Source organism: Paroedura picta, chromosome 7, assembly GCF_049243985.1.
Source record: "Paroedura picta isolate Pp20150507F chromosome 7, Ppicta_v3.0, whole genome shotgun sequence".
Lineage (NCBI taxonomy): Eukaryota > Metazoa > Chordata > Lepidosauria > Squamata > Gekkonidae > Paroedura > Paroedura picta.
Genome location: NC_135375.1, coordinates 49,325,443 through 49,342,296, shown reverse-complemented (window position 1 = coordinate 49,342,296; position 16,854 = coordinate 49,325,443). Strand labels below are relative to the sequence as shown.

Here is a 16,854-nt window from a genome sequence, read left to right as displayed (position 1 = left end):
TCCAAGAGCTCCTTCAGCATAGGAATGAGATGTGGGCATTTTATTGAGGAACCGGGACCAAATGGCAAGTAGGCCACATTCACACTGACGTCTGTAGTGCACATGTGTTTTTCTGTCAATAAATGACATGTTTAGCTTAGAATAGGTTGCAGTGATCTCCAATGCTTTTGTTGTATTTTAACATTTCCTTCTCCATTTCTAGCTCAGGTGTCATACTGATTTATACAATTGCCAGATATTTAAACCATGGAATAAGTTGTTCATTACCAGCTCAAACAAAATCAATATGCAACAATACCAGGTTTATGCTACTTGTTCTGAACTCAGAAAGTTCTGTTTGCATGTAAACCAAGCATTATTTCATGCTGCTTTAAATTACTCTGCTTAGTTGGTAGAAGCAATTATGGACATTCACTGTGCTGCTGGTAGGATGATTAGTTTTCTTAGCTTGCGTATCTTATCCTTTCAGAGCTTGGTATCTAGTAATTTAAAACCATTCATTAAATATATTCAGGGATGCCAGTTAGAAGCAATTCATTTCTTTAAAAAGTGCAAGTTGCATGGAGTCGATAGCTTGCTCAGTATAATATCTGGGCTCCCAAAGAACATGCTGATAATATACACTAGTGATATCAAAACTTGAATAGAATATACTGAAACTATTATACCACAATGAATGGCTATATGCACGATACTTTCAAGAGCTGTTATGCAACTGCACAATGTTGAAATACTACATTCTGAATGATGATTGTAACTTTACTTAAATCCAGAAGTGTGTCTGTAAGGTTTTAGCCACTTAATTAAAACAAATTAACATTTATTTCCGTGCTGATCCGTTATGTACTTCATTTCTCAACAACTAATTAAACTGTGGAATTCACTATCAGTGACAGCAAGCAAAGATGGCTTTAAAATGGCACTAGATACATTCATCAATAGCTACTAGTCATGATGAGTAAGTGGCAACTCCATATTCAGAGGAAGCAACTCCAGGAGAAGCCTCGATACCTTGTTTGTTTGTTCTAGGGAACTTGGTTAGCTGTTGTGTGAAACAGGATGGACCAACTCTCTTATCCAGCAACGATTTTAGTCACTGTAACATTCACACATAGCACTCTTGACTAAAATCATGACATGGGCAGCTGTTATGCACACAGCTGACTAGGAGGCATATATGTTTAAATAATTCCCATATTAGATTTTAAAGGCAAATAAAAACACAAATGTAGAAGCATGAATCCTATGTACATGCAAAATTTCCTGAATTCTTAACCATGTCAAAATTGTCTTCCATCACATTTTCATCATTAACTATTCAAATTTTGGTTTAAAGCAAGTGGAAATTAAGGTTAAAACAAAACACTATATGACTGAAAAAGGGAAATGAAGAAGGAATTCAGGGGATTGAAATACATGGGAATATAGGGGGTAAGAGTGCTTGAGCCCTTAGATAATCCTGATCTCTTAAGCATGGTTAAGAAATTAGAAATATTATAGATGCATTGAGCAAAAGCATTATGTCTAATCTCTTAACAGCAGCAGCACAGAAAATCTTGACTTCAATTAAAGTACCTCTGATTTTTGAGCCTGAATTAATATTTGCATCAAAGTGCTACAGCAACCAGTGAAAGAACTGCTCAATCAAAACTCATAACAAACATTAAAGTCAGGAGAATACTGTGCAAGTTTCCTAAACAGAATGAAATTGGGTTCTGCAATTTAACATAGTTATATAACAATGCCATTGATGTATCAACACTCTGGACACATTTACAGGTAGTTTTGTAGAAGAAAATAATAAAATGTAAAAACCCAATTCCAGTGGCATCTTCAAAACTAACAATGTTTCTTGAACTAAGCTTTGAATTATAAGAACTTATGCTGGAAACAAATGAGGGTGGGCATTTCCATTGATTCCCCCTCCCACTGCAGATCCCCAGTTTGCCCCCCAATGTTTTTCTTGCTGATCCACAGGAACAAAATGTCAGGGGCTGAGTAAGCTGCAGCAGGAAGGGGATGCTGAAAAGTCCCTCCTCTGAAAATCACAGCAGGATACATGGCAGTGCTTGGCAATCTCCAGTCAGCTCTTTCCTTCAAAATGCCTCTTACCCCATTCATAAAACAAAAACATACACATCATTTTGCAATTGCTTCTCAACTAGTTAGAATTCTCTCCTCAATTTTGCTAAGAAATGTAAAGACAAATCTGTACACCGCCCGTGGCGCCACGGGCGCCACGGACTAAATAAAAGAGTAAGGTGTTCTGGGGCGGGATGTGTCTGGGATGAGGAAGGGTCCGGATTGGACCCTTCCTCATGACAGACAATCGGAGGGACCAATTGGCAGGCGCGAAGCGCCTGCCAATTGGTCCCTCTGATTCCCAGCCCCAGCAACTGCGAGCCGCGCACAGCGCGGCTCACAGTTGCTCCTGGCCTGACACGGCGAGCCCCCTGCTTAGGTATAACCCAGGCAAAAACTGGCGCTTGCCCGACAAAGGCATGTTCAGAGGAGTCCTTGGAAAACGGATTGGCTCGAGAAGGTCAGTCTTCGTTGCACAGTTTAGCAAAAGCAGGAAAAGAGAGCGCGCAAGAGCAGCCAAATTTTTTTGGCGCGGGGCCCGAGGAGGGCGAGACTGGTTAGTTTGGCCAGAAGGAGACTGTGGAGAAAGGAGAAGTTTGCGGAACGCCAAAGGCTGGCATTTAAAAAACCAACAACTACAACCAAAATGCGGCATACGAGGAGAGTGGATTAGACGGAGGGAGGGGGAGCCGGCCGGTTTCAAATTTCACCCATGAAAAGGCAGATTGAGGCAAATAAGCAACACTTTCTTGCTGTTGCTTTTGGTCGGGTTGTTGTTCAGGGCAGGGCTACCCCCATTCTTGCTCTCGGGAGCAATCGCTTTGTCGTATTTGTTATTCTGCATCGTGCTGGGAGAAAGTCCCTTCCGAACGGCGGCTCGGAGCGGAGGAAAAACCAGGCGATGGAGCGGGGCTGCCTGCCGGCTGCTGGCCGAGCGAGGATCTTCGTGCTCCGAGAGAGAGAGGGGGAGGAGGAGGAAAGGGGCTGGCTGCTCCGCAGACTTTTGTTGTTGTCGCTAATTTGCCGTGGGCCCTTTAAATCAGGGACTGAGGTGGGTTTTCCTCCCCCCTCCCGAGGTGAAAAAGGAGAAGGGAAGAAAGTGTGCGATTCCCTCCAGCTGGTCACAGAGTCCTCGCAAATATTGTTGGTGGAAATCTAGCCTTTTTGCCCAGCGTGATCTGGAATTTGACCACTACCGGCTGCCCTTTCCGCCCACAGGAGTTTAGCGGAGCAGCCAGCCAAGCCAGCGAGCGCTGCAATGCCCTTGCACAATGAATGGGAGCCGCAGCAGCCAGCCGAGCAGCGTAGCGTGAGGTTGTGTGATCCAGCGGGCTGGTCCCGCACTTTTATTTCCTCAGCTCCTTTCCGCCACCCCCTTTTCCAAAAAGGCTCTTACGAGCTATCCCCTTCCTGAAGCTGACATGTAGATATGATAATTAACTCCACATTTTTTCCCCAGAGAAGAGAAACGGGGGGGGGGGGGAGGGAGAGAGAGAGAGAGAGAGAGAGAGAGAGAGAGAGAGAGAGAGAAAGGTTTCATGAAAAGCAAGCAAGAGAGCCCCCAGCGTTCAACCCTTCTCCCCGAGGGCACAGGCGCGTCCACACTCTGGTAAACCCCCACCTCCCCTCTCAATCTCCATTGGGGATTCAAATTTGGCTTTTTTTTTGTTTTCTGCTCTCATTTAGGGATGGCCTGAATAGAGATCGGTTGCTTTTGATACAGAACAAAGTGTGAGTCCAGGGGTCCCCTTTGAAAGCTTGTGCCTTGAATAAAACTTTGTTGCTCCTAAAGGTGCCACTGGACTCAAATTTTGCTCTGCATAAAAAGCTGCTTCAAACCAACAAGGCTACCCACTTGAATCTAGCATTTTATATAGTTTGCACTCCATATGCAAGCATCTGAGGTTTTCTTGGATCAGCCTTTTCAGTGCTGAGCCCCTGTGTTTCTGGGCATGTGCAGACAGCCTCTGAACATCTGAGATGTAAGGTTTAAAGGAGAGCGCATAACCCCATCCTACTTTTACAGCACTATCAGTCTTTGGGTCAAGACTGGCCAACTACAGCCTGTCTTCTAAAATCATATGCAACACAAAACCCGCAGGCTTTTTTTTTTTTTGAAATTAGATTAGAGAAGTGCCAGGGGAGGCAGAGGTTTTGTCTCTTTCCAGCTTCCTATTTCTGGGCTCCAGCTTGCTCCTGTTCCCGGAGGCTGCACCCCACCATGGCTTTCAAACAGAAGGAAAACATTTAATGATTAGCTTCATGGGGGAGAGAGCTAATCATGCTCGCGTTTGTTCAAGTGGCCTGCTACTCCCTCAATCTGCTCCAGAAGAAGAAGACAGAAGCATTTGCCTTTTAGGTGCCCATTTGCTAGCCCCTTGGTCCTGATTGCAATAAGGCGACATTGAACTCTATTTCAGTCTGTTAAAGTTTTCCAAGAATCTGCCTTGACCAAGGCCATTTGCCACGGTCAGTCATTGACAATGCCACCCTAAGTAGTCATGACCTTTGAAACCTGTTGGCTTCAAAGAAGTTAGAAGGCTAAGGGTGGCAAAGTTCCAGTCTTTATAAGCAGTTGTTTATGTACCTTGCTTTTTAATACCCAAAGGAGTCTCAAAGTGGCTGACAATCACCTTCCCTTCCTCTCCATACAACAGACACCCTGCCGGGCAGAGAGAGCTCTGAGAAAACCGTGACTCGCCCAAGGTCAGCCGGATGCATGTGGAGGACTGGGAAATCAAACCCAGTTCTCCCGATTACAGGCTGTCACTCTTAACCACTGTACCAAGGTGGACAGCAAAAAAACATGGCCGCTGGCCACAAGACACCACCAAGGAGCCGCCCGCCATCGCTACAGCCCTCTCACTGGTAAGCCACCTTTCCTCACCCTACCCTCGCCAGTCCCTCGCTCTGCCCCCGCCTGCTAGCGCCCATTGTATTTGATATACAATGGGCTTTTTTACTAGTGTAATAATAATCTCTCTTGTTCTGTTTTTTTTTTGTGTCTAAGTCATCTAGTTATAGCCATTTCCTGTACTGATAAACAGCACACCTGTATTCATTTTCAAAGACAACAGCAGATGCACATTATTGCCAAGAAAGAACTCTAAAAGGCATAAGAAAAAAGTTTAACTTTCATATCTTAACAGATTCTATCAATCATTATAACCACATGGCAGTTTACAGATTGAAAGTTTAGAAAAAGACAATGCAAAAATTCTGGAGACCTTTGCATTCAATTTTGTTATTACGGTAATAGTATTTCCTTACCATAGTTCAAAGCCTCTGGAGCTGTCCATTTGATGGGAATCTGTTTTAAACCTGAAGAGGAATAGACTCCATCATCTTCTTGACGAGACATTCCAAAGTCACTGATTTTCAGTATGTTATTTTCACCTACTAGGCAGTTCCTGGCAGCAAGGTCCCTATGACAGAAGAAAGATATATATCTATTATAAACAACCAGAATTGTACATTTTTATTTTCAAATCTATCTTCAAATGAGGTTGGGCATGAATATCATTCACCATTTTTTGTTTCTCACACAGACACGTAGACAAATCCACCTTTAGCAATAAGCCACACAGTGTAGCATGCACCTTAGAAAACACTGCTATCTAGTTAATATTACCAGTTTTGATCCTATTATCCCATCACTCATTCTATCAAATTAATCTCCAATATTTGTTAATATAAGGAGCATTATATTTCTTTCCATTCTCAGCCTTTAATGTTCTGTTGATAAGCCAGTAGATTTTATATTCACAATGAATGTTATTGTTCTCACTGTCTTCTCTCCCACAAGGTCAAGGGTACCACAGCAACCCCCACCCTAAGTCCAACAGACTTCTATATTTGCAAGCCTCTCTAACACAGAAGTATGACTCAGGCAGGTGAGCAATATGGATTCTTGGTTGGAGCTACATAAGCCACCTCAAGAAAACGCCTGTCTCTGCACTCTGATGGCACCTGGCTCCATTTAAACTTCCGTAACTGTATGTGGGGAAGTTTAGAAAGCAGGGTTACACTTACCTGTAACCGCTGCTCATCAAGCATCTTTTGTGCTAGCACACACAGAAACTATGCATCTGCCACTGAAAAGGTTTTATAGCTAAAAGCCTCCAAGGGTGCTGCACACCAGAGTCAGAACCTGCTCCCACCAAGGCACCATGTGGTCTTGTGTGACAGCCCCCCCCCCCCGGCCCACTCTCAGTACTTCTAGCACTGCTGAATAGAGCATGATGCAGGGAAAGAGGGAGGGTATGTATGTATGCCTGCAGAGAAGATACTTGATGAACAACAGTTAATGGCAAGTGCAATCCTGTTTTCATCTTTGATCTTCTGTGCGGCCCTACACGGGGACTCTAACATACTACTCACCAGGTGGTGGGGCATGCTCTCTTCACTTGAACAGGGAGTATAGTATTGCCTTTCCCACATGGGACTCTTATTTCACCTGTAAATCCAGTGTACAGTGGTGTACAAATGTGTTAACTGATGACCATGTAGCAGACTGAAAAATCTCAATTAGAATTATGCTGTCGCAGAGTGAGCATGGATGTTTGCAGGACAGGGAAGCCTAGTCAGCACTTAATGCTGCAGAACTCAAGTGTTCTTTTAAGATAAAACAATGAAACTCTTCTAAAATCTAAAGAGTGTAATAATTGTTTATTTTCAGAAGTTGGTGTGGGAAAGAAGACTGGTAAATAATATCTTGGGACAAGTGAAAACCAGATACTATCTTAGGTAGAAACACAAGGCCACTTCAAATAATCACTCTCAGGAAACATCTTTAAAGACATAGTACTTAGGTGAATCTTTAAAAATGAAAAAGAATGAAACCTTTATTCTTTAGGTGCAACAAATATTCCAATAAGATTTGCAAGGGAACAGTACTTGGATCCATCTGACTTGAGGGTCACATCTCCTATCATTGTTTGTATAGGGGAGAGTGAGGTCTGCACAAAATTGTTGCTAATGGCAGATAAAAAGCAGCCCAATGAAGATAAGGACAAACACTGTCATCCCTAGTTTAAGTGAAATTATTGCCCTACTCTAGGGCACCACGCATAGATGCAAAGACCATCGCATACATGGCTGAAGTTGCAACTATGAAACCTTTGCTCTCTGTTCTAGTTCAATCATGTGGAACTTGACCTAAAGATAGATTTGATTTCACCCCCCCACCCAAGATGGTTACTGAGGGAGAGCTGAGCTCAGGAGTGTATGTGTGTGGGGAGGGCTGCTCTCGAGAACTGCATTTGTGTTTCTTTTTGACCTTGATCTTCTTTGCCCACTTAGTTGGTGGCTCAGAGAAGCCTGTTGGACTGAAGGAGACTGATCCCAATCAAAACGGCTGTGAAATGGATCCAGGAGAAGGGGCCAACCACATCATTCACGTAGAGACTGAAATGGATAATTTATCCAGGCCCGACCTTGATGAGGATTCCAAAGCTTTTAGAGCTGTCTCCTACAATGTAGCCCTCAATTTGGAGGTTCTGTCTCCCCTAGCCATGGGAGTGAAACACTGGCAGCACTTACATTGTGCTCTTCACCCCAACAGAACAGATACAAATAAAGTTCATCCTGCTGGGTCATTTTAGTCCCACAACAGGTACACTTCTTAAGCAAGGCTTTTTGAGCCATTTCAAAGTTAAGGCCATTTTCGCATGAGGAAAATGTTCCTGGTTAGCCTTCATATGTTGATGGCATATAGAGCCACCTCCACATGATGTCACCAACATCCCGAGGCTGTCCAGTAGCTGGGTCGCGATTTGGCCATTTTTATCTCGTGATTTCAGGAAACTAGAAAACTGGATTTACCACCCTAAATATCACAAACCACCATTGAGCAATCAGTGAGCAACCAGGGATAAGACTGTATGGAGGGGGAAACGAGTGATAGTTTGGGCAACTTTGTTCTACCTTCACACCTTCCCTCCCCTCTCCATTTCTTGCTCCGAGTATTTCTTAAAAAATGTCATGGTCCATGTTGCAGAGTAACTACAAACCTACATTGTAAAAGGTGAAATAAAATCTTCTTTTTGGGGACAAGCAGGCAAAACACAGCCCTGTTTGCGTTTTCTGGAGGTGGGAAATGATCTGGGAAGGGGGAGGGCGATTGGGCTGCCTTCTCCCAATTATACAGAGGTCTGAGCACCTTGTTTTAAAGCCAACCATTAGCACAAAATGTCCTTTTGGGCTTCAGTTACCTGTCCAGACTTCTAAAAACAGTGTTAACTGATGATGGAGATGGAAAATGAGCTGGGAAAGGGGGGTCTGGCAGCCTTCTCCCAATTATACAGGGGCCTCAGCAACTTGTTTTAAACCAACCATTGGCACAAAATGTCTTTCTGGACTCCAGTAATCATGTTCAAGGTCTCAGAATTCCACCCAGATGGAAATAAATTGCAAAAGAAAATGAATTCCAAAAAAAGGGGGGGGGTGCTGTATCATTCTGGCATTTCTCCATACAATGGGGCAGTGATGATTTCTATTAAAATGTATCTGTGTTGTGGTATTACTGCATAGGAATGCAGGAGGACCTTTTTTAAAATAAAAAAAAAATTGGGGCTGTGGGGTGGGAAGTTTCAGTCCACAAGAGAACTGCTGTGTTGTGATTAGTGGTTTGCGGTGATTGACAAGCCAGGGAGCAGAGCGAGAAGGTTGCATTCCTTTCCCTTGCAGCCTTGTCAGGAGGCAAAAAGGGAAGAGGGAAAATGTGAGAGGGGTCTCCCTGTGAGGAGGGCTGCAAACGTTAGATTTTCCATCCCACATTTGTAAGCAGGAAGCTACTTGCAGTTTTAGCCCTCCCTGCAGAAATGGTCTTTCAATCTCAGCAAATCCGTAATAATTCTTCACCAATATGAAAATAGTTCAGAGGCTCAAAAAAACAAAACAACAACAACAAAAAACTTCTTCAGCTGCAAAAGAAGGTGGAGAGCCCTGTCACATGACAGCATGTGTTCACTGAGTGGGAAACAAGTTCTGGCTCCAGTGTGCAGTGCTCCCAGGAGGCTTTTAGCTGTAAAACCTTTCTGATGGCAGGCCTTCTCATGTGGGACTGCACAGACAATCAATGATGAACTCTGCTGAAAATTGTACATGCATGGATGGGGAAGCTGGTGATTCAGCAGAATGAGCGCAATAATGACACCAAATCCAGGCTGCAATCTGCATTCCATTACCCATAGGTGAACTGCACTGAAATCCATAACGGTAATCAAAGACAGACTGGACGGAAAAATGGCCCTGGAAATGAACCTTGTCCCCTGTCAAAATGGGGAGGAAGGGAGGGAGAATGAGTCTGTTCAGTTGACAGCCTCACTCAAAGATTGGCAGAGCACCTCAGCACCAGGGTAAAGCTGGGCATATTTCACACTGTGCTGGGCAAGACTGGGTTGAACCCATCTTTTGCAACGCCAGGCCTCATCAGATGGGGTAATGGAGTAAGGCCAGGTGCATCCCTCATAGGGCCAATCTTTCACCATGACAAGATACCTTGTGTCGCACAGGGCAATGAGGTGGTGACAACATATTTGAAGCTGTCCCCCACTTGGGGCTGGGGAAGCCCTTGGTCCACTAGGATTTTTGCCAGTGGTCTTAATGGCCAGTCAGCCCTTGCAAGCAATATGCATGCAATTTAATGGAAGGATTTATTACTATTCCTGTAGCATTTGTGTTTTATCTTGCTCAGTACATCTACCCTTCCAAATCCTTTTCTCTGTAGGTTACTCAGATATAGTCCAAAGATTAAGTAATTACTATTTTTGTTTTACATATTGCTTGTATTACAAGGGTTGGACACTATCTGACTTAATAAACGGGTGAAAAAAGTCACATGCTTTTGAATTTTTATTATTTTTAAAGATTAGCAGCATTTTTTCTTTACTCTGGATCACAGTAATTAAATTATAACTGAATTACTATAGCCTTTCACTTCTTCTTGATTCTGGGCCCTGACATTAAACAAAGTCTGTTTTATTTTAACTTTTGCTCAGGATTAGACGCCTGAAACTTTGAAATATTTTATTCTATTTTCATATTCTAATTTTACCCTCTCTTACATATTTGGGGGAAGTAATAAGGCTATGAATATTCTGAAATCCATACAGATATTTCATGACTATGGTCAAAAGGAAAGACTATGAACAGCAGTCTGTACTGCTACAATTCACACAGCCTTGAAATCTCCCATGAATTTTGAACTCCGCTTAGGAGGAGGAGAAGCTTATATTTCTAGGTCCCACTGGACATAATGAATCAGTCATATGGTCCTTTGCATTGTGGCTTATAAGTCTAGTAATAAAAACTTGCCAACATCAGAACTTTGCATGCTCAAGTTCTTATCACTTTACAGCAGCTCTTGCGGATTTAAACACTTAGGACTATGCTACTGACAAACAGAACTCAAATGCCTGGTAAAAACCAAAAGGCAAAGGGTTCAGCAAAAACCATCCTGCAGCAAAGAGAAACTCACCCCCAACATTCTTTAAAATGTTTGTTTATGAGCACAGATGTCCATAAGAAAAAAACAATGTTAAACTATTTGAACACAAGCATTTAATGTAGAGAATTACAGTTACAGCATTAGCAGTCATTCCTGAGAAAAGGATTTATGAACAGTTTGCCATTTGCTTTCAGCACAGATAATTTGCCAACTGACAGGCTGCTGTGCATAAGTAATGAATTGTTTCTTTGAGGACTGTTAATATTTTTAAAGGATTATTAAGATTAAAAATTATACAAGCTTCCAAATAGAATGTTAATTATATGCAAACTGCGCATACAAGTTCACAGACTCACTTTAGTTATTCAACTCCTATTGAAAGGTGATAGAATTGTACTTGTTGAATACAGGTTAGATCAGTAAATAAGTGCCTTTTAAATTAATTAACAGATCCAAATTTCATGGTTCTTAGAATGCAATATTGTACTAATAGCTATGGTAACCTGCAAAATCAGGTAACCTGTCATCACACATAGTAACCCATTATTCAGCCAAAATGAGTTCTCAAAGCAGGACTCCGGAATAGTCCTTTTTTAAAGGACTATTCAAATTCAACACAAATGGCCCATGGGGAAGAGATTCACAACTGAAGCTAGATCTGGGAATGCTTTCTGCCCTTCCTCTGATGGCCACATTGATAGCAATTGGATGCGGGCAGGAGCTAGAAGTAGGTTTACTAGGATCATGCTGGAGTAAACTAGCCTATGTATAGAATCATAGAATCATAGAGTTGGAAGGGGCCATACAGGCCATCTAGTCCAACCCCCTGCTCAACGCAGGATCAGCCCTAAGCATCCTAAAACATCCAAGAAAAGTGTGTATCCAGCCTTTGCTTGAAAACTGCCAGTGAGGGGGAGTTCACCACCTCCTTAGGCAGCCTATTCCACTGCTGAACTACTGAATTTTTTTTCCTGATATCTAGTCTATATCGTTGTACTTGAAGTTTAAACCCATTACTGTGTGTCCTCTCCTCTGCAGCCAACAGAAACAGCATCCTGCCCTCCTCCAAGTGACAACCTTTCAAATACTTAAAGAGGGCTATCATGTCCCCTCTCAACCTCCTTTTCTCCAGGCTGAACATTCCCAAGTCCCTTAACCTATTTTCATAGGGCTTGGTCCCTTGGCCCCAGATCATCTTCGTCGCTCTCCTCTGTACCCTTTCAATTTTATCTATGTCCTTCTTGATGTGAGGCCTCCAGAACTGCACACAGTACTCCATGTAAATGCCACACAAAGAAGAAGGATAATGCAACACACAGTTCTTCAGTACCTGGTGTTGGGTCCAGTATTGTATGGTCATGAATCAGAAGCACAAGCCATCTAAATCCAGCTTTGGTACAAACAATCTATCTGTCATTCACCGAGAGGCCTGTGTTCATCTCTCAAGTGGGGGACTGATGGTGTTGTTAAGCCCACAACTATTTGAAATGTCAAATAGAAACTAGAAATGTGGGGCATGGCATCTCTTCTGAAAACGTGTTTCAAAGAGAGGGTAAATTTGCACGGAAAGATGCAGTGGAAAGAAAAAGGATTATTTAACTGTTCATACTTTTCTCTTGAACTCTTCAGCTCAACTATACTTCTTCCCAGGTCTCCAGTTAGGCATTGCTCTGTGAGAATGACACACACACTAAGACATTTAGCTTTAGCTTTGACATTTTTCAGAGCTCCCCAGTTCCTTCATGCTACATTGTGAGGGAGCAGTGTGATTAGTGATATTATTCTCAGGCTGCGGGGAAGCATCCCTCCCCCCCCCTGGGCTGGATCGCTTCCCTGCAGCCACGAAAGCACACCTGGTGCCTCTAGGTGCCTGGTGTACTGTCCTGGCCACGGGGAAGCGCTCCCACTCCCTCTCCCTCCCGGTGGCTTGACTGCTTCCCCACGGCCGGGAAAGCACACCTGGTCTCGGCCGCAGGGAAGCGCTCCCTTCCCCCCTCACATGCCATGGCAGCCGGGCCTCTTATCTGGGGCCCTGGAGTGGCAGAGAGTCACAGACGTGCCTGACTCTAGCAGCCAGGCACGTCCGTGAGGCGAGGGGTGAAGGCTCAGTGAGGGAGGGAGGGAGCTGTAGGGGCAGGGCTAATCAGGGTGCAGCTGGCTGCACCCTGACTGGCCCTATTCCAACTAGGACAACTGGACCGTTCGTCTCCCAAGGCTGTTTCATATATATAGGCACAAATGGATAAGGGTATATATACACACACACACAAAATATAAATGCAAAATCTAAGGTTTCACACCAGTTATTTATTCCTTATGATAGTCTGCCACTGACAGTACACAGTAAATAAGCTACATTCTCTAGTTAGCCTTTAAAACATGGTATTCTTATAATTCAGGAGTGCTAAGAAGTTAGATTCTTGACATTTTTTACTACCAGACTGATTCAAGTGAACAGTTACTCAAGGTTTTGTGTATGTGATGAAAGGTCTGCATTGTGCATTATGGCTAACAGAGATGGTTGGTGAATTAGGAAGGTTAAAAAAATAAAACATTTCCAAGCATTTGTGAAAGTGATATAAATGAGTTGATTGAAGAATGTTTCTTCTGTTACTCCCAGCTTGTTCCGATGGAACAGAAATGGAAACCATTTCAATTTATAATCTGGTTTTCTTTTTATGTATATACGTGTGTTATCCCTGTTGATTTTACAAAACATTTCTTCTACCCTTATGATTTTTTCAGAGTGCTGAATGGGAATATGACACCACATTATGAATAAAGACCATTTCCCTGTAATTCATTTACATCTTGAAAAAAGGTCTGCAATTCAATTTCTTGTCTGTCTCAACATATTTCCTTCTTTTAGCCAGAAAACAGTGGTAGTCCAATTTCAATAAGTCAGTACAAGGTTGATAAGACTTTATTTCCAGTGGTATTACATTAAGACATAGTCTTAGTTAAGGCAGCTCTTCCTTGTGGGCAACACAAGCGGAAGTCTTTGCTGAGTTGATAGGCTCAATACTAAACAATTTAGCCCTCAATTCTGAAGCCCTACACACATTCATTAGCACTTGCTTTACATACAGATCTGTGATTCACACTTTCTGCTCAAGAAATGTTTATATGTCAAAATATGATACTAATTGCATACAGCAAATTATACTGCTAAAAATTGCACGGAACTATGTAAGATAATCAAATTGATTATCAGTTTTAGTATTAGGAGATAAAGTAACAGCAGTCAAGGATACTCAATTCATCATAATTTGAAGAAAATCATTCAGATTCTCCAGTGACAGTATGAATCTCTTCAAATGTCAGAAGGTCCTCAGTATCTTCAGAATGCAAGATAATTACTTGAGGTTGTCAGAGACAACATTTGCCATTCCTGCATCCTGCCAGCAATTCCTACGCATCAGCTTTTCAACATGAAAACACTGTGAGGTGTGGGGAGAATCAGCAACCACCAACACCTGCAGCAGGATTCTGAAACCCTCTTGCTCTTATTATATGACAGGATAAACAGCTGTTATTTCTTAATAAGCTCTAAATGCTCATTTTGCTACCTAATCACTGCCATGCTAACTGAAAAGCCCTGAAGATTCTATCCTAGTCATTACAGTCAAACTGGACAATACATTTCTAAATATAGAACAGAAAATTGTACACCATGCTTTTGGCATAGCTAATATCTAACAAGGATTGATTTAAGTAGTTATCACTACAATACAAATACTTAAAGAGGCAGGAGACGTTTGTGGATTAAATTGTCAGAGCTAGCACTTTTCTCCCGGTTAATGCATCATTAGTACAGAGAATAGTAAGTAACTACATATGTACTGTAGTCTGGTTTGATAACTGATAAAAATTATATCCCAGCCATGATAAAAACATTCATTGTGTCATTACTATCCACTGATACAGACATTCAGATGCTAAATTTAACATTAAGGGAGAAGAAGGCTATCAACACTCACATTAGACAAAAAGGGAGAGCAGATGCTTTTAGCCTCCTACAGCTCCTGTATTATTAACAGTCTACTTTGAATCTCTTATAGACTGATAACATAAAAGTTTTAACATCTGCTCAGAATGCAATTTGGAAACAATGGGATGGTGCAAAGGTCAAAGTAAATTTGATAGACTTCACAGATTTACAACCATAAAACAAGTTGCATGTTCTGTCCTTTTTTAGCTCTACAAATGTGACAGCAGGAATAAGATAGCAAACCCAGGATTGTTGTAGTGGCATAAGATTATTGTCTATTTGGAGAGCCAACCCCAATAAAAGAGACCCAAAATTGCAAAAATGACTACCAATGGAATAATCTACTCAAAAGAAAAAGCACTTAAAGTTAATGTGTTGGCCATCATTCAAAGAATTAAGCTCATAAACAGGGTTTTTCAAAAATCTGATACCACTGTGAATGACTAATCGACATATATATCGTTCTTTTATGGCAAATATCCTGTGAATCTCTTGGCAAGAACTGCTGTAAGAATGATCTTCTTGATACCATAATAAGTATCATGCAGAGGAAGAAGTTATTTTACTTCTATTTCTAGGACTCCCAAGAGGAATTTACTGCTAAGTGTAGAGAGCAGTTCTGGCCACTTATAAGCACTGCATATGAGAGTTTCACCTCCAGCTACATGACCACTATGTTTTATACTGTTATATACCCTACCCCTGAGAAACTCAAGATAATTCATCACTCCTTTGAAGAAGAAGTAGAGTTGGTTCTTATATGCCGCTTTTCCCTACCCAAAGGAGGCTCAAAGCGGCTTACAGTCGCCTTCCCTTTCCTCTCCCCACAATAGGCACCCTGTGAGGTGGGTGAGGCTGAGAGAGCCCTATCACTACTCGGTCAGAACAGTTTTATCAGTGCCGTGGCGAGCCCAAGGTCACCCAGCTGGCTGCATGTGGGAGAGGACCCCTCAGTTTCTATCCATTTGACTGCTCCTTTCTTACCCTTTTTAATCTGTTCCCTGGCTTCAACTTTCTCTCCTTCCCTCCCCCTGGCAAGCTCTATACAATGGCCCAGTTGTGTAGTGCTGGCTGCTGAACCAGGTTCAGTTGTGCAGTGAGGAATCTGCAGGAGGGACACCTCATTTTCCCCTGCATCCCTTACCCCATATTATTTCCTCTTTACCACTTCCTGGTAATCGTCAGATCATCATCTTTCCCTCTCTCCTTCCCATCCACTAACAACCTACATTTTATCCAGTCCCTCTCTTCAGCTATATTTATTGTTTATTTCATTTGAACCCTGTGTCCACAACAGGAACCCAAAGTAGCTTATATAATTCTCATCTACATTCCTGTGTGGTAGTTTAGTATGACAATGTGTAAGAGGCAAAAAGTCACCCAGTAAGCTTCCATGACAAGTGGTAATTGAAACCTGGCGGTTCTGCTTCAGGAAGGCACCAGCACACTCAGAGTTAAATCAGGCAAATAATGGGAGCTAGTTAATCAGAGGCAGGTTGCTAGAGTTTAATGATTGCATAAATTGTACAAGAGTTGTCTAAGCAGGTCAAGGCCAGTTTTTCCAAAAAGTAAGACCAATACAGCAGCAGCAGTGTCTAAAGAAAATGTGTTGAAGCCATGCTGAAGGGCTCCTCTTCTATACTTTTATTTATTTATTTATTTATAATTTTATTATTTATTATTATATAAAGCATTTACAGAGAAATTGAGAAGAAAAAGCGACCAGCTGATATGGTTTGCCATCTCTTTTAACATAGATATTCAGTTCCCATCACATATTATTCCTAATCTAGAAGTTTTTACCATTTTTCTTAGTCAAGTGATTGTTAATACATATGAGAGTATGATCTGTTTTAAGAATACATTCTGTTATTATCTTAAATGATATTAGGTCAGTCTCCATAAATTGTCCCTGACCCAAGAATTACTACTGCCGTCTTATTAATGCCTATGAAGTATGGTTTGTCATCCTCTTTTAGCATACATATTGACATACATATTCAATTCCCATCGCATATTAATCCTGATCTAGGAGTTATTACCATCTTTCTTAGCAAAGTAGTTGTTGATACATATGAGGGTATAATCTATTATAAGGATATATTCTATTATTGTCTTAGATGATATAAAGTCAGTTCCCTTCATATATTGGTCCTGTCCTAAAAGTTACTGCTGCTGTCTTTCCCACAGGAAGCCAGGAGAATACTCCATTGTTCAACTCATCCTTCAGGTGGTCGCAGAAAATGAAATTGTGTTTTTTTCCATAGTAGAGTGTTTCTGATTGTCCTTCTGTCAGGGCCAAAGAAATCTCTTACTTGATTCTTGCTTGCAG

The 16,854-nt window shown here is 42.0% G+C and overlaps 1 protein-coding gene and 1 long non-coding RNA gene across 4 annotated transcripts in view; one reads left to right on the top strand and one right to left on the bottom strand.

Moving 5' to 3' along the window:
- The window catches only part of FER (FER tyrosine kinase), a 165,413-nt gene that overhangs the window by 17,581 nt on the left and 130,978 nt on the right, over window positions 1-16,854 (bottom strand). For all 3 annotated transcript variants that reach the window (XM_077347748.1, XM_077347750.1, XM_077347749.1), the window contains one exon: window positions 5,353-5,507. In XM_077347748.1, coding sequence (XP_077203863.1) covers window positions 5,353-5,507 — 155 coding nt within the window. The remainder of the gene's footprint in view (window positions 1-5,352; window positions 5,508-16,854) is intronic.
- On the top strand, window positions 4,743-9,627 carry LOC143842483 (uncharacterized). The gene is made up of 3 exons (XR_013233135.1): window positions 4,743-4,950; window positions 5,888-5,975; window positions 7,384-9,627. It is a non-coding gene; the product is annotated as an uncharacterized LOC143842483 (long non-coding RNA).